This window comes from Scophthalmus maximus, chromosome 21 (assembly GCF_022379125.1).
Source record: "Scophthalmus maximus strain ysfricsl-2021 chromosome 21, ASM2237912v1, whole genome shotgun sequence".
In the NCBI taxonomy this organism is placed as follows: Eukaryota; Metazoa; Chordata; class Actinopteri; order Pleuronectiformes; family Scophthalmidae; genus Scophthalmus; species Scophthalmus maximus.
Genome location: NC_061535.1, coordinates 673,040 through 697,132, shown reverse-complemented (window position 1 = coordinate 697,132; position 24,093 = coordinate 673,040). Strand labels below are relative to the sequence as shown.

At 38.5% G+C, this 24,093-nt stretch overlaps 1 protein-coding gene across 1 annotated transcript in view; it reads right to left on the bottom strand.

The window, feature by feature from the left end:
- Nucleotides 1–13,877: 13,877 nt before the first annotated feature.
- ptprn2 (protein tyrosine phosphatase receptor type N2) overlaps nt 13,878–24,093 on the bottom strand; it is a 112,926-nt gene continuing 102,710 nt past the window's right edge. The window contains exons 17-22 of the mRNA XM_035619352.2: nt 23,425–23,544; nt 22,247–22,413; nt 20,178–20,231; nt 19,183–19,247; nt 17,241–17,314; nt 13,878–15,349 (exon numbers count right to left, since the gene is read on the bottom strand). Coding sequence (XP_035475245.2) covers nt 15,278–15,349; nt 17,241–17,314; nt 19,183–19,247; nt 20,178–20,231; nt 22,247–22,413; nt 23,425–23,544 — 552 coding nt within the window. The 3' untranslated portion in view covers nt 13,878–15,277. The remainder of the gene's footprint in view (nt 15,350–17,240; nt 17,315–19,182; nt 19,248–20,177; nt 20,232–22,246; nt 22,414–23,424; nt 23,545–24,093) is intronic.

Here is a 24,093-nt window from a genome sequence, read left to right as displayed (position 1 = left end):
TGCTTGTTTTGCGTTCCTGATTTTTCATGGTTCAATTTTTTCTACTTGTGGCTGCCCTGAGTTCTGATATTGTTTTGTTTTGCATCCAAGACCCTAAGTCTGTTTTTCTGTTGGAAAATTAAACAACCTTATTGTTTGCACTCTGCATTTGGGTCATGCTCCTTGACACTATACATATGTAGATTTCCACACAATGGCCTAACATGATGGTTTCTCAGAATATCAAATGAATAATTGAGAAACTTAATTTTACATAAATTTGTAGACATTTCAGCTGTTTATTTTTCTTTGGCAAGTAGTTTGTTCTTGACTCTCCTCCAACTGAAACATAATAAATCTCCAAATTCTTCAGTAATCAAGTTGTCATGCCTTGTTTGTGTATGTGCATGTGCTGCATTTTATTGTATTAGAGGTATTAATGCTGCTTTGTCTTGGGAATAGAGAAAGGATTTATGAGTCTCAACAAGTTTTGTGTTTGTGTACAAGTTGGATCATGACCACAATAACTACAAATCCAGTGTAGCACATGGCAGTAAAAAGAGACAGTTTTCATAACTGCAGTGCGTCAAACAAAAGCCAGTAGAAACTTCACAGACAATAGAGTTAGTAAAGTTCTCGTCATATCTCAGGTGGCTGTTTTCTGCCAGGAATAGGAATCTGTCTGGACAGTCTTGAGTGTCACTTAATCCTGGGATAGAGGAGCTCAGTGTGGATGTGTAGTGTGTACTGTAAACGGGTCAACGCTTGGAGGAGACAGAAAAAAGTTTGTACTCATACACTCCTACTCTCTAAAAGAAGAATTCAGAGAGACAAAATGTCTGTTTTTAAACTAGAGTCTGCTGCCGTGTTCTGTAAGGCTGCACTGTGGCAGGGCAATGCTTTGGACACAATGCTAACATGTTCACAGTGACCACATTCAATTCAATTCAATTCAATTTTATTTGTATAGCGCCATATCACAACATACATTGTCTCAAGGCACTTTACATAGTGAGGTCAATATTACAATATTACAGGGAAAACCCAACAAATCCCACAATGAGCAAAGCACTTGGCGACGGTGGAGAGAAAAAACTCCCTTTTAACAGGAAGAAATCTCTGACAGAACCAGACTCAGTTGTGGGCGGTCATCTGTCTCGACCGGTTGGGGTGAGGAGAGAGAGGAGGAAGAGAGGAGAGGTGGGCAGAAAGAGGGTGGGAGGAGAGACAGTAGGAGAGAAGAGAGAGAGAGGACAGTTGTACAACCGCCGCTGTAATCTCTACCAGACTGATACTTATAATTAAAAAATACAATTATGTTGTTGTCATTATATAGTGATGATATTAATATTAATATTAATAATAGCAATAATAATAATAATGACGGGTTTGGGTCCTGCAGCTCTGGGGTCAGAGATACACTAGGAGAGATAGAAAACACAAACAGGGTTAGTGACATGTACTGTAAACATATCGGGGGATGGGGGGGGTAGTATAACAGTTGCTTTAATTTCTACCAGACTGATACTTATAATTAGTGAAAACTGATACTTATAAATACAATGATGTTATTAATAATAATGATAGTAATAATAATAATGACGGGTTTGGATCCTGCAGATCTGGGGTCAGATCTACTAGGGGAGAGAGAAAACAGAGTTAGTGACATGTAATGTAGATACATGGGGGCAGAGAGAGAGAGAGAGAGAGAGATTGAAAAGGTGGGAGAAGGAGAGAGATATAAAGGGAGAGAAAGAGGGAGAAGGAGAGAACGGGAGAGGGAGAAAGATGCTCATGATATAAGTTCCCCCAGCAGTCTAGGCTTATAACAGCATAATAAAGAAATGGTTTATTAAACACCTGAGCAGTTCTAACTATAAGCTTTATCAAAAAGGAAGGTTTTAAGTTTAACTTTAAATGTAGACAGGGTAACAACAATAACATTGTTATTGGTGGAAAATAACTACATTGACTGAAGTCCAGTAATTAAGAACAGTTTGGAGGTACTTGTACTTACGATGATACTTATCTTTTATGCTTTGTGTTTCTATTTCACTGCATGTGAAAGGACAAAAATCTGACCTGACTACTCTTCTATTGTCTGTAGACAGGCATAGCTGATGTGTGCCTCCCCAAAAAATAAACTTGAAGCATTTCAGGGCTACCCAATAACTGTATAGAAGGGTGGATGACATGACACGACTGCCCCCTAGGTAGTTCTTGTCACCCTGGTGTAGGTGTTCATGTTTCTGATAAATTTGGTTTTAATTAGTTATTTGCTGTTTTAATTAGTCGCCCTGTGATTGTCTTTGCGACCTGTCCAGGGTGTAGTCTGCCTCTCGCCCAATGTCAGCTGATTGGCTGACCCTTAATGGATGGATTGATGGATGGATGGATTTTTTAATTAGTTATTTGTCAGGAATGACAACTGAGACTTGTAACCTTTGATTGGTTAGGAGGGTGCTGCCGCTTCATTAATGTACAAATTGCTTCAAATGACGTCAACTGCATTCAATGGCAGCATTTGTATATATTTGGCTTCATTTTTGTACAGTTTGAGGAAGCGGAGACGTGTCTTCCATCTCTAATTACAGTCATTGAGGCTAACGTGTTCATGGAATATCTCGCGGGGCTTGCAACCTGACACATGGTTTCTGATGCAAAGACTGAAGAAAACAATAAGAAAAATCTCAGTAGTCTTCTCCTCCGAATAATGAGAATTATGGTTTGTACTACAGAGCTGTTCAAATGAATCAGATTTTTCACAAAAGTAACATCACTATCTCTTTCTCAATACCAGACCAGGCCTGAGCAAAGCCATTAAATGAAAAAAAAGTTACTGTGGGTGATTAAAAAAAAAATACACGATACGCCTGACAACACATGCATCATGAAGGTGATATATACCAGTTAGCTCTCTCACTCAATTTAGCAAATGTCTAAATATTCACTGAATAAGTGAAAACACCTTCTTCTGGCACTAGATTAAAAGTCATGATATCATCAAAGTCATTAAGATTCAGTCGCTGGGGATTATGATCAATCAACAAATGAAAATGTTAGTATCTGATACCTTTTATATTCCTTGCACAGCATCTCTATCAGCTTTCATTCCCCCCCCCCCCCGTTATTACTGTTTTCTGTTTCCAGTTTGTCTCGGACGTATCAACCCTCCTGTTTCCCCAGGGGCTCCGTGATAGCATCTGTTTGGTGATGACATTGTTCGGTCTCTTCATCACATGTGACCCCCCCAGTCATCTATACCTCTTCTTCTTCTTTAGCTCCACATCTTACAGCTTTTACTCCATGGATTTCTGGAAATATTTCACTCAAGACTCTCAGTAGTGGAGCAGCTTAAAATGAAATCTGACAGAAGAAGTAATTTGGAAGTTATTGTTTGTAACATTAAACTTTTTAAAGCAGAATTTATGATTTTTGTTTCCAACTGTAGTTCGCATATGAAACAGGGAATATGCACAACTTCACATAAACACGGAGAGGCTTTATGTAAAGGAGTGTTCGTTGTCTTGCACAAGGGCTATTATATAGAAGTTGTCATGGTATTATTTTAGTCACAATGGGACTCAATACTGCGAGTGCATCCCACACTGAGAGGAAATATCAGTCAACATGAAGATCCCCATTCCAATACAAAAATACACTATTTTGGAAATATTGATTTTATGCAAATAACGTTGTATTAAATTGTGTTGTTACTGTCCACGAGGAAAGGAAAACCCTATCTGTAAAATTTCAGACACATGGCTATATCAAAAGAGAAAGTTAAAAAGCATTTTTGTAGATATATGATTAAAAACAAGAACCCTTTCCTCAAGGTCAAACACACAGCAAATGTGTATAAAATACAAGATAACGTGAGAATTTGTATAGCAATGTCTGGCTCCCTTGTTACACCTGTAACCACACTATAAATGAACAATGTGCCAAAGTGTGTGTGCGCGCGTGTGTGGAGAAAATAACTCAACAACTCATGGAAGGATTTTCATCTAACTTGGGCTGATATCTCCATATGAATATATTTTGAAGCTGTTTGGTCAAATGTCAAGGAAAATAAGGTAAAAAAAAGCCACATTTTCCATGTAATCTCTGCAAATAATAATAGACTACTAGAGAGACAATTTCAAGCCCTGCCAATGCTTTTCACTAATGTTTTTGTTACTGTGTCTGGATACCAGGATGCCATAGAGGCAGCCAAAGTGTGCACATCTTGTTATCTTTAACTCCAAGTAGTATTCAAGAGAGCTGCATATGTGTGCTATACTGCTGTCAACAGGAACTACATTGGTGTATATATACACACACTCTTTGGTGCTCAGTCACAGGCTTATTTATGAATTTTAAAATAGGTTTAGTAAACTCTTGAAACATATTAAGGTGTAGATTAATCCTCAATCTAGTGAGGATCAACAGCATCTGAGAGGTATATGTGCATGGGATTGACCCATGTTAGCTGCAGTGCCCATGTTTATCCTAAGCGGGGCAACAGTGTGGCACCCTCGTGCTCTTAAAGAATAGTTTCTTGACAACAGTGGAGCTCTGTGGCCCAGAGGAACAGGCAGTCAGAATGATCAATCCACTGTTGGCTTTCATCTGTTCATGGGATTTGCTGGCAATAAGAAAGATATGAAACATTTTAAGCCTTCCCTGTATACATAACACCCAAGTTGAGTTACAATACTTTTTTGACCTCATTTGACTAGATAAAATAATATCCGCTCAAGCTTTCCAACCCTGAACATGATTTCAAAACAGTTGCATCAAATGGAAGCACTTTGATGGTACTTGTATTATAAATCAGTATTTTTGGGGGATATTAAAGCATTTCATGTAAGGGTAGATAGTTGTATTTTTGAAAACGCTCCCAGGGAGCTTATGGTTGCAAATTTTCTTAAAAGAATTCAGCAGTATTTGGAGATTAAGTGGTTGATATCTAGATTTTAGGGCTTTTTTGACAAATGCATAGGGATAATACTATTGGTTTTTAATCCAGAGGAGAATAAAAACTGTCCAAGTACATTCTGTTATTGTTCAGTGGCATTCATCTGTAATTGTGTGTTACCTTTTTGTCATCTCTGCCAGGCCAGAATTTCTTGTTAGGCAGGGAGATGCCCTGTAAACTACACAGCAGAAAGGAAAAATTACTCAAAGTGGTGAGAAAGACATTAGTGTGATGTAGTATCACTCTGAATATTATCTGACCATTTGGACCAGCACTGAGAATGTCCCTTTGAAGTGCAGATCGGGCCTATCTGACATCAGATGACTGTCAAAGCGCCCTTTGAATAATGATGTATGATAACAGAGACGCAGGTGAACAAACATCCCACACTTCTGGATCATTTACATGTGAGAGCGGTACACTGTAAATCAACACTACCATCATTGTGCTGTATGCAAGCTGCTGCTGAGATGTCTGCAGTAAAGTACAAATGCACAGAAAGTCTTTCTTGAGAAAAATTGAGAAATGTCATTACAAAATGTACATTTATTATCATAGCTTAAAAGTGAATACATTTTTATTTTGCTTGAATCTAGCCAAGTTAGCTTTATAGTACATGAATAAGCTTATGCCCATATTATCCACAATATAACAAATGTGTGTGTATTGAAGATTTGGACTAAATAAGGGGAACACCTTGGCAAGTAATGAAATCCAACACAACACCACCATAGATTAGATATCCACATGGGAGAACATCAATACTTCTTTACGTTTCAGCTGCAGCAAATCAACTGTTGCATGATTGTAGCTTCTGAAGCTGCTGTCATTGTTGCTGTGTTCTGTTTCTGATATGGTAATGATAACCAGGCAGCTCTAAACAACCAAAGTGAAAGAGTTAGCCCATACATAAAGACTGTGGCCTGATCAATAGCAATATTTGCCCACTTCATCCCGTTAATTGTGATGTTTATATATTAAGAGTGTGAGTTTTAGATTGTCTAGTTCCCTCAATTGTGTTTGTATGTGTTTACAGTTCATACCACGAGTTTTAATGTCAGATTTGTGTGACTGGGTCCGAACAAGCCAGCAGTATGATATACTATTCATTTGTAAGAGCAAATGTGTTTTGATAAAAATGCAATGTTTCTTAAAGTGTTTTTTAAAACAAATGTATCTCAGCTCGGGTCAAGGCTAGACACACGTGAGTTTACTACCGTGTTTACTGATGAACTAATTAAAAGGGAAAGTGACATGAAGACAGACTAAATACAACAAGACTGCAAAATGTTGATACACAATGTATCTGCAAAACATTCAGTGACAACATATTTATTTGCTTTAATATTTCTGCTAATAGCAAACAAAGCATTATTAAGTGGGTTCTTTTTATTGTTATGCTCAGGCACTCAACGCTCGTTCTTTCAAGTAGAGAGTGTCTTTGGTTTGATACGGAAAATATTGTTAAAACACTGTTAAAACATTTAACCGGAAAAAAAAACTAACTTAAATCTTGCCTGATCTTAACCAAAGTGCATTTGATGATGAACGTACTTACTGTACCACCCATAGCCCTTAACATTAACATGCCACACAGGGGTGAGAATGAGGGGTCAGTGGTGAGAGAAGACTTTGATGTGGAAATGTACGTACACATCTAGATGGTTAAATATTTTTATACTTAAAAAAACATACAGTATTTCATTTTTTTTTATTTACACACATACTGCCTTTCATTAACCGATTTGTGGTAGAACACTCACCGTAAGTAGCTTTCATTGTGTGTTTTTGTGTTTTTATGCATGTTATAATCATTGGTGTCAAAGGCATTTATAAATGTGTGTGTGTGTGCAAAGTATGTGTGTATGTGTATATATATATATATATATATATATCAATGTGAGTCAGTGCAGAGAACGATCAACCATATTGTGTTATTGTTTTATCATAAACATTTTGGATACACATGAATATGTATTTACACACACTCAGACTTATAGAGTTCAGATCCCTCAACACATTCCAGTCAGGTGAAAAGCATGTGGAAACACTTCATCACGTTTTCTGCATCTCCTCCCCTCTTTATTGGCTAAATTTTGATCAGGCATCAAAGTTTCTGATAGGCTGCCGTGGCAGCGGAGAATTGTTGCTGTTGCTAGGATCCTGTTGCTAGGACGGTTGCCATCTCAGAGGCTCAGCAGGAAACATGTAATGAATCATGGATGGTTGATTTTTCTCTAAGCACCCTAATCTGTGATGCAGATGAGCCCAAAGCTCGCCTACCCCGTCCCCACCCTCCTCCTCCTCCATGATGCATTATTACCCACCCCCTCACCACCTCTGGATGATTCATAAAAAATCAAGTTTGGAATTAGGGGGCTGGCATTTTAAACGGTCCTGGGGTTGCTATAGAGGGGGTGAGGAAAACTGATGTCAATTATTATGCAAAAACCGAGAGGTCAAAGGTCATTAACAGTTATTTGTTGAAGAGAAGCAGAAGGGAGTGCGTCAACGACCCCATCCTGACCCCTGAGATTATTCTTAATTGTGTGACTGTGAACGTTTGGACATCCTCATACCTCCTGAAAGGAGTTGAAGGACACACTACAGCTGATATTAAAAAAACAATTCAAAGAATGCAACTAAGGCACGTTTAAGATAAAGTAAATTGTTTTTATTACAGTCAGAAAATAAGAAATAGGAAGCCAATAGCAGTCCAGGCCACTACAGACTATATAGAAAACTGATTTAATTTTGTTATGCTCACAGAGGCATTTAACTGTGGAGACTTTTCACACAACGGCTATTATTATACATGCTACAGTATGTTTTGCTTTTGAAACTCATGAAAAAGCCTCATTAGGATTCCCAAAAGGTCATCCATCATGGTAAAGATGCGGCACTGTGACTTAACAATCGCTGTGGGCAATTTTAATATCATGCTATTATGCTGTGCAGAGGGTATACAGGCCTGTGTTTAGTGGGGAACACTGGGAGGGCATTTCAACCCCCAATTGAACCATAGTGTGCATGACATATTTATTCCTGTCCTGTAAAAAGACTGCAGCTGCTTCATATAAAGTGGCAAACAGTTAAACTATTCATACGAAACACTTCTCGTATAGACGCTGAACATTATACACAGAGGGTGATGCAGTGCAAAAAGTGGTAATTACAACAGATGACAGACAATATGGGCCCGCTGCTTTAATGGCAGCACAAAACTAAAATGAGCAGCTACAGTGACTGTATGTAAACATCCTGGGATTGTTCATCACTGTGGGTTTTTCCTTCTACTGGAGCAATGCTTTCTTGAATATAAGTATACGTTATTTCAAGCTTGGTTTAATACCTTAGAGTGCTTTTATGATTTTTTATTTTTGTGCTTATTATTTCACATTTTTGTCAGCAATATTCATTTTATTCAGACATTGTGTTGTTTTAGACAGTCTCCCGTAAGCTCAATGGGGCATCCTGGTCAAACAATGACTTGTGAAAAAAGAACACGAATCAAAAAATAACCCCACTTCAATATATTTTCCATCCTTGGCCCTTTAATTAACCCCTTCCCTTCATGCAAAAGAGCATCCCTTGACAGTCTTGCTCTCCAGACTCACTTTTCATACCCTTTGCCCTCATCTTTCCTCTCGACACATCACTATACAGATCCTTTAGAATCTAGTTGTATACGTGATGCTAATACCTTCTGACACATTTGTTCACCGACTCTTTATCATTAATAATTATGCAAAAGAGGCGCGTTCTCAGCCGAGCAAAGGAAAGCAATCTTAGTATGCAAATGGTTGAGGTCCCTGCGGAGTGTGGCGATTAGATGTGTGTTGATAAACTCACTTATGATGAGTGACAGTGAGCAGGGTTGAAGCCGTGTTGGTCAGCACGGCCACAGACAATGATGAAAACTCTGTGGCAAAATGCCAGGGTATCCACAGACACATGATGGGACAGGGATGAAACCGTGTCAAATGTCATTGTGGCTGCTGTGCGCCCATTAATAACCAAAGAGCAGGAAGCAAGGGTGTAATGAGAGGAGATTTGCTTCTTGATTGAAGGCTTTTCCTTTTCCTGCTCAGCCAGATGTTGGATCTCGCTGCGACTTTACACCTTCAACTGCTATGATTCCACCAACTATCATGACTGGACCATAAATCAAACATCCGATTTTACATGTGAGCCAACCGCTCTACACCTAGGCTGGGTTGCAACAGCAATTTGTAAATCCTTCATCTACTTTGTGTGTGAGTTCCTGATAACATACAAGTTCTTTGAAACGACTATCTAATTTCAAACAGATTTACTTATTAGGTTGCACCATTACAACTTAGAATTATTAGCTAGCTTGCATCTAGAGCTGTAGTAGAACATACAACAACTGAATTTCACAAGGCAACTGACAATCCCCTGAAAATGCATATATGACTTTGTTACAGTAAAAATGTGAGTTAGAAGATATTCTGTATTCCTTCAAAAAGGTTATATAAATATGCTAACGGTTAACACTTAATATGTTAGTCATGAATTTGTGTGGTGCAACTCGTTTAATTTAGTATTATGTAAATCTGTACTTAGTAACTAACTTTTAGTTAGAATTTAGGAAAAGCAGCTTGTGCAGTAGCCTGTTTATTCTCGAAATGCAAACAAATGTTACCAATACAGCAGCAAAATCAGGTTTCAGAAACATTGTTTTGTTATTTATTCATTTTGTTTGTTGGCTTAGTTTATTCAAAGATGGGATCTACCCCAATGCTAAAAATTGGGATGTTTTTAACATCACATGCATTTTTTGTTCTGTGTATTGTAGAGTCAACATTTCAAACCTAAAATCACTGCATAAGCTCGAGGACGCGTAACTATTCAGGCAAGATCAATTTTCTCAGGATCAGCATTTTGATGAACACGAACAGAAGAAGAGGAAGAGAGACCTACTCGCTGCGAGTGCCAAGTTGTTTGTCTTTCAAGGAGATCAAAGGTATCAAGGCCTTGGACAGACATGAGAGGCACAGCCTCTGCAATCTGCTCTCCATTCACTCCCAACAACACCAGCAAAGAAAAACAAGGCTTCTCTCTTTGGGAAATCCTGGAAAGCATCCCAGACAGTTTTTTCAACAGGCAAACACTCTGGGATCTCCCAACCATCTCCACCGGGAAACGACATGTTTGTCAGCATGCTGTGTGTTGTCATTCAAAAGTTTGAATGATCCGCAGGTGCCTTTCTTATTTTTTTCGAGGGACAAAGTGCTGAAGCACCTCTCGGACTTGGATCCAGTTAATCAGCTACTTTTTTTTATGTACTCAGCAATTATTTTTTAAGTAAACAAGTAAATCTGATTAAAGCTACAGTCGATTGCACCCACACAGTCCAACATGACGTGATTTAATGAGGAAAATCAATTATTTTTGTTGTAGTAGCCACAATATCTTAGGGGAATATTTCATGCATGAGGTAATTCGAGAAAAAAATTATATCAGCTTTACGAAACAAGTCCAACCATGGGCTGAAATCAACTGACGTATATCTAAAGCAGACAAATGACAAGTTGAATATCATCGTGGACTCTATTTTTAACAAGTTTTGCCAAGTTTACATGTGTGCCTTCATAACTTGGGGCAACAAAAGTGAAGAAAAAAAAAAACACAGGTAAAAAATAAACACTGATATTTATTTAAGTATTTTTTTGCAAGTTGAAAAACTAGCAACACCAGCAAACATGACACACATGTTAATAAATACAGTACAGTACAATCATATTGTCTTGACATAGTTTGTAATGTTTTTGTGTCAAATGAGAGGAGCTCCCATGTCTGTTTGCACTGTTAGCAACTGTTAGCTTCCCTTAGCATAAAAACCAAAGCATGAGAAATCTTTCATCCTGACTGTCTGAAAATAAGTGCCTACTAGCAAGTTCACTAATAAACATGTTGTGTCTCCTTTATTTGATACGTACAAACCTTTAGTTTGAGAAGTATGTGCTGCTACATTATGTGGAATTAGTTACCTTCCCACTATTTCCAGTTTTTAAGCTATGCTAAGGTTATTGTGCAAATGAACATGCTATAGAGACCTTTAGAGGTTCTGGCAGCCAGATATTATGAATCTTTGGACAGAGTCAGGCTGGCTCAATCACCACTTCCAGTCTTAATGCTAAGCTAACCAGCTGCTGGCCCCAGCTTCATATTGGACAGGTGGATGTGAGAGTGGTATCAATATTATCATCAAGCTCGCTGCAAGAACAAAACATTTCCCAAAATGTTAAACTATTTCATTTAAAGTTTTTGGAAAATATATTCAGAGTCAGAGTCACACAAATGTGTTATCGTATATGTATATTTATATAACTCCTTTTACTCCTACTATGAGAACAGAGCTTTCTCATAATATTTACACATTCCCCTTGATAACTGAAGTCTGGCATACAAAGCACCCCTTGTTGAATACCTACTCTTAAAGAATTCTCCATAGAGGAGCTACTGGCTGGACTTGAGATGCATTTCTTTACAAGACTGCATGCATTTTCAAGTGTCAGAAGGACTAGAGCCAACAGTGATTGCAATAGAGAGATCTTCAAAGAGTGGGCAGGATCTTTAAGACTCACTAACGTCCATGGCTGAAAAGGCCCACTCAACGTTCTTGGCGGCATGAAGGCTCCTTTGAGGGACCCGCACTGTGTGTGTTAATCTTCTTGCTTCTGGACTGAATGATTCATTGGCTTTGAGATGGTTTTATTTCACAACTCTTTGCTTTTTGACTTTTAACTTCCCTGTTGCCCTTGCATTTTCCCTGATTTTACAGGTCCCCTGGTTGGTAGTGGAAATGTAGTCTCTACAATGCGAGGCAGGTTTGTTTGGAATATTTTCTGGTAGCATCATGATTACACAGGCATTTTTATTTCCTCTACAGTCATTTATAGCCCTGTGATATGCCAGCACTCATTAACAACAGTGAAATATACTGATTTCGACGGATACCAATTTGAAGATTTATCTGAGCTTAAACAGTAATTTAGAAATCCCTAAATTAAAAATCACTTTGAGTTAAACCAAGCATTCCAAAAGAGGCAATACACAGTATCTGATTTTGGGACTTTTTCAGAATGCATTAATCCTGCCAAATGGGAGCTGACAGAATATCACTTGGTATTGTAGCACACCAGATACCTGAGGAAGCAATTACCATGAATACATTTTCTAATAAACTTGTACCCATCGGATGATAAGCAATTAAACATGTGTAATTATAGTTTCCATACAATAATTTCTAAGCTGATTAGGTTTGTGTGCTTTACAAACTGAATGGGGGAATATTAATAGGGCCTTGGTTTGGTGTTGCTGGTTAGTGGTGGCAGCTCATCAGTGAATCATATGCAAATGAGGCCTCAGGAAGTGCATGAAGCCTCATTCCCGGCTATTAAGACTGTCAGGGGAGGGAGGGACATGTCAGTGGGCCGCCCATACACAAACACTCGAATATGCATTCACACAAGAAGCACACACATTTGGAAATAAAATATTCTCAATACATACCATGTATATTCATGTCTTTGCACTTTTGTGTTCTTTGGTAATATAATCCTCATTATTCTTTCTGTTGAATTCATCAAATCTTTATTTGCCCCATGTTAATTTCTTTCCACTGATAACCAGTTATATTCATGGTTGCAGCAAATACACCTTTGCTGATGATATATATATATATATATATCTCAATACTGAGACCAATACAGATTAGTTCCAATATCTTTTGGACCAAAGGACCTTATATAAGCAGTTCATTAATTTGAGTTGAGGTTATTAAAAATCATGTATAAATGATGTATTGATCTTTTGTAGAACAGTCTCAACAGCAGTCTTAAGAAAAACATTTGTTGTTGGCAGGTTGTGAAGAACACTTGCTCTTTGACTCACACATTATTGTGCAACACCCCTATTTGCATTTGTAACAACATATTATTGTAAGCAGAAATGTGAATATTAAAGTTTTTTATTAACATTCATAACCCATCCTGTGGTAACTTATAAGTGGAAACTGGTGTATGAACAACTAATAAATGACAATGAAGTAAAAGTCAGTCACATTAATATGAAATATGACTTACTTACTAAACTGCAAATTCGTAAATACTACATTAGTAGTATGTGTTAGAAAACATTTATCAAATGTTTGTATCAGGCTTATAATAGATTCCATTTTAATGATTTACTAGTGTTTGTAAAAGCAGGTGTCAGGCTGTAGGGAGATAAACATTAGTAAAAAGCAGTTTTCTCAAAATGGCAACTCACATGTTTTGATGCCATATAACTAATTTATAAAAATGCATCTCCTTCCGCTGAGGAAGGTCATCTGCCTCAAAGTGGACAAAAACATTGTTATTAATATTCCTAAATGTCCCTAAAAGCTTTGTTTTAAGACGCTGACTGTCACACTATTGCTTCATGTGAAAACCTATACAGTCTATGGTCAAAACAAACCTTTGTCACATAAGAAATGGGGAAATATGTTTCCTTTGCTAATCTTGAAATCAGACAAAGGTATCAAAATAAATTAAAACACAGACCAATATTGCAAACCTTTATCAACCATTGTCAACGATGAGTCATGGCAAACCAATAAGCTGACCATCACATCCTTGAGTAAGTACTGATCAAATTTGACTCTGCAACCTCTGGAGCCTCCTTCTCTCTGTAATAGCGATAAGGCCTCAGTGGCTGGAATACTGGCTGTAAAACAGAAAACATTTCATCTGTACAAACCTGCGAGTCTCTCCCAAAAATAAACCCTCAGGGAGCATGATACTGCTTTTCTTTGTGACTTTACTAAGGCTACTAATCAATCAAACTCCTTTCATTGTGAGAGCAGCCTGCTCCCTCCTGTTTGTGTGTGAGCAAGTGGATCAGAAATAAAATCCAACACCAGACAGCAGAGCAGTATATTGTGTTTGAATTTATTATCAATCTGAATGTTACTTTTCACACAAAATATATAGTTCTCATTAAGGCTCAGTATATATATTTCAGATATTATTATATATGTATTCATTAAGTCATTCAGCATCTATACATTGAGGGAATAATCTTTCATGTTGTAAAACATCACAATACCAGTGATGGAGGGACTAACACATTTATCAACAACTCCAATATAAGTTCTGCTTAAATATATCATATTGTTATTATCAATATATGAATGCAATATTTCTAAATAGAAGGAATTACTATCTCATTTGGTAAAGTTCACATTTAATATTAACAGAGATATTCATGAAACAAACAATTCATGATGCAAAATGTGAACTCAATGAAAAGAGGAATAAAAAACACCTGATATGTTGTGATTATCATGATCTGTGAGGCTTTTTAAGAATCAGAGCATCTGTGGTTCAATACAAGACTAAGATGTCTGGACCAGAGATACAACAATACACATACACTTTAACATCTATACAAGTGATGCTGAGTATATAGTATTCGATTCAGATCATAGAGGAGGAGAAACGTTTATTTCCAAAAAGCTATCATTTCATTTTGGATATACATTCTGTACAGTATTATGATTTATGATTTTTTTTTAGAGGACATCAACTTTATTTAGTTTACAGTTCAATATACTCTAGTTAAAAGCTGCTGATATTAGTGGATTCATTATTTTTTTTCCAGCTTCTCAAATATGACAGTATGCTGTTTTTACCTGTCATACATGACATTGAATTAGATAATTTCCAATTCTAGACTGTTAGTCAGACAAAATAAGCAAAACTGAAGAAATTACTCTGGCCTCAGAAAGATTATAAATACCTTTTCTTTCTTCTTTTTACATTTTGTAGCTTGCAGTCTGTTCTTAATGTACAAATAGTTATATCATAAGTGTCAGTATTGTTTTTTGACAGTAGATAGCTCATTTGGAACAAGAATAATTTGACATCACTTAAACATTTCGTCAGTGGCACTAGAACGGTAGGTTCAGGAACAACATCACAGTTATGGAGGACCAGGGATCATATTAACAGAGAGTCTCACAGTAGGAGTGCTGATCCAAGTCCCTCCATCAAGTAAGATCTGATCTTGCCTACTCCTGTATCACTCAAACAACACACATCTCAGATCCACAGTCGTACTCTGAGGCAAAATAAGCAAATATGGATCCAGGTGAGATATCTGGCACAACATTCACAAGTATAGAGTATATATAGAGGTGAAGAGGAGGCAGAAGAGAGAGAAACAGAGCGAGGAGAAGGAAGGGCAGGAAGAGATGTCAGTCTTGAGTGGGCAGAGGAAACCGGTGCTCAGCAAGCGAGAAAAATGTGTGTGTGGGGGGGGACGATGCCTTCACTGAGGAAGCGCTTTCAGGATGGCATTCACCTCCTCTGCCACGGCTGTCAGGGCAAACTCAAACTGCTCCTGAGGAGGAGGAGGAAAAGAAGGGAAGGAAGAAGAAAGTTTTAATGTGTGTGATGGCTCAGGAACGCCATTAAGACTGATTTGCAACTGCTGCCTCCTCCTCTTTTTCCATCTCTCCTGACCCTGCCTGGGATATGTGTGACCACAGAAGTGAAGGTGAAGCACTCTCTGAACTTTCATTTTGGAGTGCATGTGTACCCTGCACTGCCATTGACCCAGCCAGGTGTGTCTTAAAATGGAGCTTTTGAGTCAAGCTGTCTCTCAGCTCTGTGTGTGTATGTGCACTTATCTGTGAATCCCACTCATAGTTTTCCCTGAGGAGCACAAAAGGGGGCTGATTGATGTTTGCCCCATGGACCTAGTGTTTTTATATCCCTCTCCTCTCCCCAGGCTGCAGGCCACGGGGTCCTTGCACAGAGAAATGGTACGTAGGAGTTTGGAGGGAACAGTCTTTAGATGTGTCAACACACAGCCTGCCATAGTCTGGCCTGAGGATAAGCTAAATCAATACGGAGGAGTCACTGGTGACTGTGCCTTTTGCTATGCAGTGGAGATGATCTGGAATGTTTTCTATATTTATGTGTCTTCTGATGTTGTGATGTTGCCAGAAAATATGTAAGTACATCCATCTATATCTAGACTGCAGTTATATTTGCCCTTATCTAATCACAAATTGTTTTAAAACAAACTGTTAAAATGAAGTGCTGTGCTATTCACATTCACACCACTGGGTGGGGATCAATATCTGCTTGACTGATCAGAGATGGGTGGCATGTAAAAAAGAAAAAAAAAAGGTCAGACATGCTGTAATCACAGCATGTTTATGTCTGTAAAAAGTAATGGAAATAAACATTCTCTCTGTCTTATTTTTGCAACCTCCCAAAAAAATTGGCAACAAGGGGGAAAAGGGAAAACTGGTTGTCTGTCTATCTGTGAAACCGAACTCTACATTCCATACCTCATTACAGTCTAATTTCAGTGTAGACCCAGCATGAAGCCAAAAAGTGGAATCAACAATATTCCAATATAATTGCATGTAGACTTGCCATAAAAGGAAAGCTGTGAAAAGCCTTTCTATGTTGGAAAGAGGAGGGATGTAAAAGCAGCATTAATGAACCATCTAGGAACACTAGAGTCTGTTAGCAAGCAGCTCATATAAATATTACCACTCACTGCTGCATGGGATTTGCCTTTATTATTATTATTATTGTTCCTTCCAATTACAAGCGAGAAAGAAAACTAGGCTTGTTACCTATTATTTGCACTAGTGGGTGAGAGAAAATGCTTTGTAAATGCGCTAAACTATTTTCTAAAATGGTGTGAGGCAGAGGGCCCATTGTGATACAAGCTGCTAAGACCTAAACGTTTAAGTAGCAGCGTGGTTTTATTACAATGATAAACAGGTCAAAGACACATTTATGAAGGAGAAAATAAAAGCATTTTTTGATAATCTGCAAAAAAGGGCAAACAGGTTGTGGTTTCAGCATCATTCATGTGAGGACATGCTGTTTTTTTGTGTTCCATATCAGTTGATTGAATATCTTTATCTATTTTTGTATGTTTATCTTATTTGTTAAGGTGATAGAAACCAAGAAAAAAAAATCTTAAAAATGCTGCGGTTTCATTTAATTATGTGACAGTATATCTTGGTCAGTTTCACAGTCTCTGTATCTAAATGTGGAACAGTGAGTTTTTATCTTCCAAGACAATGTCATTCTAATCCTGTAGCGGTTATCAATTACCACATCATCTCTCCTGATCCCCTGCACATGAAGTAGACAATCCTCTGTTTGAATGACTGCAGCCCCTCCCCCCTCCCTCCCTCCCTCCTTCCATGCCTCCGCTTCCTCCCATCTCCCCCACCTCTCCAACTCAAAGCCGGGGACCTTACCTTTGTCTGGACCATGCCAGCTCTCTGGTCTCTCAAGTGCTCCAGGGTAGCGGCAATATCAATCTCTTTAGCACCTGCAACAGACCGAAAATTGGACTGAGTTCAAAGCAGTGGAGTAATCCAGCTCACATCTGTCAATCTCTCTGTATAGTGGGCTCCCTTTGGAACAGTGCAGCGATTGAAAATGATTACATTCATCCTTCGAAAGACTTGGACCAGAGCCACAGACTGTTTCTCGATAAAATATGCAAAACGATATTTTTGGGGTCTGGGAAATGTGCAATAATGCATTCAAAAAGATTCAGCGTTGACTTTGTTGTGATAATCTTAATTATGTTCAACTATATGGGCTGCTAAGAGCATTTTGATTTGCCAACAATATCTGAGTGTGTGTATGTATATTTTTATGTATGTATGTGTCTCTGAAAATCCACAAACGCTAATTAAAATGATTAACCAATGCAACAGTTGCTTGCTTTCAGCAGTGATCACCTGCTGTTGAGCTAAGTCAGTTTTGGCTGATTTGAATCTGGAAATCTTATTCTACGTTCAAATTTATGGATTTCAAGAAGCACACGGGAGCCGACTTGAAAAAATAACAACACAGAGAAAAAGAGGGAAAATGGAGAGAGAGAGATGGGCCCAGAACTCTCTTGAAAATGAAGCACTGAAAAGGACTCAAAGTACTCCAGTGCTCAAGACTTTCATGTATCTGAAGGGCTGGATTCCAAAGTTAAGCTGAAGAGAGGTTCTCTGACCAAAGAAAAAAGCTTTTGAGACTGCGATTATGTTCATTTTATACATTTCGGTTCTGGAGCAGGAAACAAAAGGTTAAAAAGAGACTGGGTGGCACCTTTCATTGCCGTGGACAACAGGGTAGACTTTACCGGACTACATGAACCTCCATCAGAACGGGTCAGTCATATTACTGATCACTGAAGGGACCTAACCTGTTCTGATGGGGTTGGATCACAGGAGGAAGGCATTCAGAGAGTGAGGATAATGTGCAGAGGTCAAATGGCGAAGGGCAAGGGGCAGGCTAAGCTGTAAATGGTTTTAAAATTATGTATGGAAGTGTTTGGTAGAACTCAACTCCCCAACAGTGCAACAGTAGCCATGGATACCTTGGGAAATCTCAAAGAACATTTAACGTATCATTTTAGCTGGTTATATCGTAAAACCAGCAAACGTTACCTGTTGCCACCCATGCCATGCTGATCCTTTTTAGGTTGCTTTTCTTGCTCAGTTGTTTTCTATCAATTTAGCCTTGTGGATAATAATTTCAAAGTTACTTTGATTTGTCACCCAGTGTGAATTGTCTTCTCTGACTGAGTTTTTTTGATAATAAAATTATAAGAAGGGACTAACTCAACTCAAACTTGCAAAACATTTGATGTAAATGCACCTTGACACCCAGCTTCTTTAAAAATCTGTTTGATTTCAGAGTTAGGTTTGTGTAAAATAAAATGTAGACATTGTTCAGAGTGAACAACGGGTGCAAACTCTATAGTTTGTTGGGAATAAATCAATAATAAAAACAAATACACACACTGATTCCATTAAATATTTAAACAAACCATTGGGATGTATTTTCTCTTTCTCTCTCTAAACATTTAATTTCCATGCATGCCCTATCTAAATTCATGTATCAATCGTGATGCAGGTCAATATGGCGTGATGGTGACTTAAATAGATAATTACTAATGTTGGTATAGGTTTCTTTTTCATTTTCTTTTTCTCTGTTGTCTCTTTGTTCCTCTCTCTCTCTACTCATAGCAGCTTCCTCCATTTCCTCCTCTCTCTCCGCTACCTTTCCAGGCCTCAGAAAATCAGTCGCTAATGCATCCCCAAGACCCTCTGTGGAAAATGAGAGGCTTTAGCGTTGCCAGGGTAACACTTCAACGCAAGCAGAAAGAGTGAAAGGAAAGCCATTGATCGTTACCTTTTGCCATCCTATTGAGGACCATGTCAATCAGAATGTAAGTCCCACTCCTGCCAGCTCCATCACTGCAGAGTCAGAGAGTAAGAGAGAGAGAGAGAGACAGAGATAATTAAGGTTGCAGAGTGAACCTCCGGACGCTATAATCTCAGTGTTTTTCTTTTTCTTTTATCCTCATATCACAGATAAAATAAAATACTAATCAATAATTATCCTTAATAATCTTTTGGAAGTACCTGAAGAGATCTGAATATTTGATGAGCCAATAAATATGATTATTTTGAGCATTTACACAGGAGAGCATGTGTGGTCTTGAGACTTGCTTGGCTATTGAGGAGAAGGGAATGGTTTCTGAGGCACACTGGGGACAAAGGCTTTTAAATGCATGCACCTCAGGAGCAGAGGAGAGGTTGAGAGGCCAGGGGCGGTTCGAGAACAGCTTTTGGAGAGCCTTGCTTTTCCATTACTCCAGAGATAGTCTTATGAAAAGCCTCCCTTTGTGCCCGTCGGCCATTCAACGGCTCTGCATGTTAATTGCAAACAAGGCGTGCACATCTCTCTAATAAAGGCAAGGCCAATAAAACAGGAGAGTGGCCTGAGCACCACTGCTTCATTAATCCAGTGCTAGACACTCATTCTGTACAGCTCCCTCAGAGGGAGAGCGGGCGGCTTTGCCCCATGCATGACTTAACAGGATGTGACTATTAAAAGTGTGCAGACAGATACCTGGTGTTTAATAAAAACCAATCAAGGTTGGTTTACTAACTCAACAAACGGGAAATGGAAGAGTCTTTGGTCGCGTGTCTTTGTACCACACTATTCCCATACAGACACAGCCAGTAGAATTAACAGCGGCTCCAGTGAACCCGTATAGATTAAATGGACTGAGTGGGTTTAAATAAACAGCCTCTCCCCTCTAACACACAGGCCACGACAAACACTCTCGATCCCAATTCAGCAGTACAGCCACTGGCATAGTGTTCAATGATTATACTTGCCTGCAGTGAACAATTATTGGGCAAGATCGACCCCGGTAGCACTTGTTAACCTTTCTGGAATAAAAAAAGAGAAGAAAATTGGATGTTATTGTTAGCTTAACAGCACATTGTCTTAAATGGAAAGGATTGATTCTTTTTGCTGAGTAAAAATAATGACAGTTAAAGCGAATGTAACTCTTGGGGGACTACTTCGTTATGGTATTGATGAAATTAATGGCAGCAATTATCAAAGGAACGAACAAGAATCCTGAAAGATGCACCCTCCTGTCAATCAATCATTTTAATTTGAGAGAGAGAGAGAGAGAGATAGAGAGAGACATTCATGTAGCACCACGTGGATAAATTGAGCATCACTTCAAACAGCATTATTGTGACATGTTGGTGATGAATGTGGTGGTGTGATTTTGTGATTGTCGACCACCAACACATGATCCCCGGGCCAGTTATGAATGTTATACACCACAGGGATGGTGAAGGCCAACAAGCCTTCTCACACCCCACTGTTGCCATGGAAACTGACGACACTGAGAGCTTCCGTGTCCCTCTGCTTCCTTCGTTTTTTCCACATTTCATCGACAAAATGAACAATAAATGAGTGTTATATCATAATATAGCCTCTATTGTTTATCTAGACAATATTTTTCATCTTTATTTCATCTGCAATACTTATAATTTATTATCAGGATTATGAGAATAAAACAATAAATGCAACATACCGTATATATTTTTATATATACATATATATATATATATATATATAAAAATATATATATATATTTGGATGTGCAGTACTTAATATGTTGTACGACTCATATTTTGCAGTAAAAATGTTTTTTATTTTTCTGAATTTTGAATTCCTTTTTACATTTATTTATTATCAAACTAAGAGTATATATATATTTACATTTTAAGTATTTTTAATGTGCAAATATATTGGTAAACTCAGCAAATGTCTTTGATTAAAGAACATATTGCAATTGTTGGAGTTCCCATGCAAGCCAGAGGAAGGAGCAGTGAGAGGAAGAGGAGGGGGAAGGAGGCAGAAAGTCAGGAGTGAGAGAAAGACAGTTTGTGCACAGGCCTGGCTGAGGAGACACAGTTTCCAATGATCACTTTTGTGACTATGCAACTGGGCTCATATTACTAGCTGCAACATCACAAAAATGACACTGGCAACCGCAAAATACAGAGTTGTCCAAAACTGTGAAAGCGGTGAGTGTTTAGTATTTCGTGTGGATCTCTGAATCACGTAATCAGAGACCTTCAGATTCCCAATAACCTACAGCAGCATTAATGGAGTTACATCAAGGCAATCTAGTCTTCTGAACAGCAAAGGAAAACTTATGTATGTAATCAAAACACAGCTCAAACCTGCACACCAATATTATCAAGAAATACAACTGAATGCAAGCTACACCCAGTTTAATTTGATAAAAAAAAAAGAAACAGCACCAACTCTGTCAGGAAAGGATGACATGATAGCACTGCACATCCTCTTTTTTTCTCTCATCTGCATTACAAACGGAAGGATAGACTTCCATCCACAAATCAGATGGATCTATTCTCATTTGGAAGTCTTTTCCTATCCCTCTTGGGTTTTCCCAGAGAAGCGATTGCTTCTCTTCTGCCAGAACACATTATATGGAGAACAGAGTGAGGTTATTCAGTCACTAGCTCCCCCTCTCCCATGTTTTAGTGAGACAGGTCTGATTTAATTGGGTGTTTGAATTAGGTCTTTTTTTTTTCTTCTTCTTTTTTTCCCAAGCCAAGCCAGGCAGTGCAGGGCGGTTAATTTGCTGCATCACAAGTGCTGGAGGGAGGTGAGGGAAATAGGCTGAGGATGAAAGGGATAGTACAGAAACACAGTCCTTATTAGAACCATTCTCTAGGACACCAAAAGGCAGAGGGGCAAAGGTAGACAGACCAGAGAGGCACTGACAGAATACAGAATATAAGGGAAGGTGATTAAGAACAAGCCCAGGATAAAGGCCAGTTGTAAATGCGGAAATCAGCCTTGAAATATGCTGAGCTGCAGTATCTGAGGACACCCAGCAGGATCTCCACTCTACCTGCGGAAGTCTAATAGCGTCCTGGCCGAGTTGGGGATCCCACGGTCCATCCAGGACAGGAAGTGGAACTGGGTGACGGTGCGTGTCTCATTGGTCTGTAGATTCTTCAGGTAGAAGCTTCGCACCAGGAAGTCCTCACACCAGATGTGCTCGGACACCAAGTTGACCTAAAAATCGAAAAAGTAGTGCAGTCTAATTTAGAATGCATTTAAAACCATGCAACAACCAAGGAGGAAGCAATTTCGTGCAGATGATTATGATTTGAAGAGCTGGTTCACACAAATTACAAATAAACATATTTTCTGACTTAGCTGGTTACTAGTCATGTAGATAATTTTGGACCTATTTCATAAATCCCTGTTGGTCTTTGTTTCGTTCTGTTTCTGTCCACATACTGAGCCTTTTAGTTCCGAAAGACAGGTGGAAGATGTTACCTTGTAAACAACAAGGGATTACAGTTATCTTTAACATTTAATTTATTTGTTGAAATGTTTCAGATGAATAACTGTATTCAAAGTACAATAAAGTGTCTCTCATATCTAACTGGATTGTCACTGTGTTTAAAAGAAATTAAGCTAAGTAAAAAAAATTTCATTCATTCTGAATATATTCATGTTAGAAGGTTGAACAATGAACCCTAGCATTTGTTGTGTGCAACTTAAGAAATAACGACAAAGATATGCTTTTAGGGAGTCTAGAGACTGCACCTGATTGGTCAATTTAAAATGAGATGGTATTATTCTTATTTGTTAAGGTTTTTGAAAAGTCGTATTGAAATTTCATTTTTTTTAAATGTCTTTTCTCAGGCCTTGTGTTTCTCAGTGTTATGTTTTGTCCTCCTCGCCATTCTTCATGGTGTCTTTCATAACAACACAGCAGACTTTCAGATATCTGGCAATTCAACCACCACTCCAATAAAGTTTGGCGTAAATGGATTTGGTTTGTGCCCAGCAATTTGTCTTTGTACAAACACCTTCTTTGCTACCCAACAGCGACAGAGGAATTCATGGTTCAACAGTAAATTGTTCACAGTGAGGTCGATAAACTAAAGACTAAAAACTTCACTGTATTGGGCTGGCGACAGTCAAACTGTAGAACATACAACCAAAACCAAAATTTGAATGTCTATACTCCCCTGGAAAGCTTTATAACGTTTGCTGAACCTCGCAATGACATACCTCATATATGTGGTAGACATCGGATCCTTCGTCAGGCCAGTAGTGGTGACACTGCCTCACTCCATTTTCAGACAGTGGGGTTAGCATGACGACAACAACACAGCCGCTCTCCCACACCATCTATTCGTCAGAGGAGAGATGTCAGATATCCGTCTAACAATTTATGAAACGACATCCCATTTATAAGCATCTGGAATTACAAAAGCACTAATGTGTAGCAGAGCTATGCCACTAGGAGCAGCATATTGCACATTAGCATTACATGGCAGCCTAGTATCAGGGTGAAATAGATTTCTTAATCTCGGTGCAGGAAGTATGAATAAATGTCACCTCTCCGCGTGTGACAAATGATAAATGTTGGGTCGAGCAGCAGGAGGGCGCGTCATGTGTCGCCCCCTCTCAGTCATCTGAGCAAGATCACAACATCATTGCACTACTGCTACATTTCATCTTATCACAATCTAATGTGTCCTTGGAAAAAACACAAGCCCACGGCAGCCATTAGGAAAATGAGGAGGAAACACAGGTTTTATGATTGCTAGAAAAACACAACGGCCATGACTATACACTAAACACAAGCTTCTGGGATCCAGCCCAGTGGACACATTACACGCCAACTGTGCCAGGATGTGATGAGATTAGGTTAGGTGATAATGTGAGGTAATATTA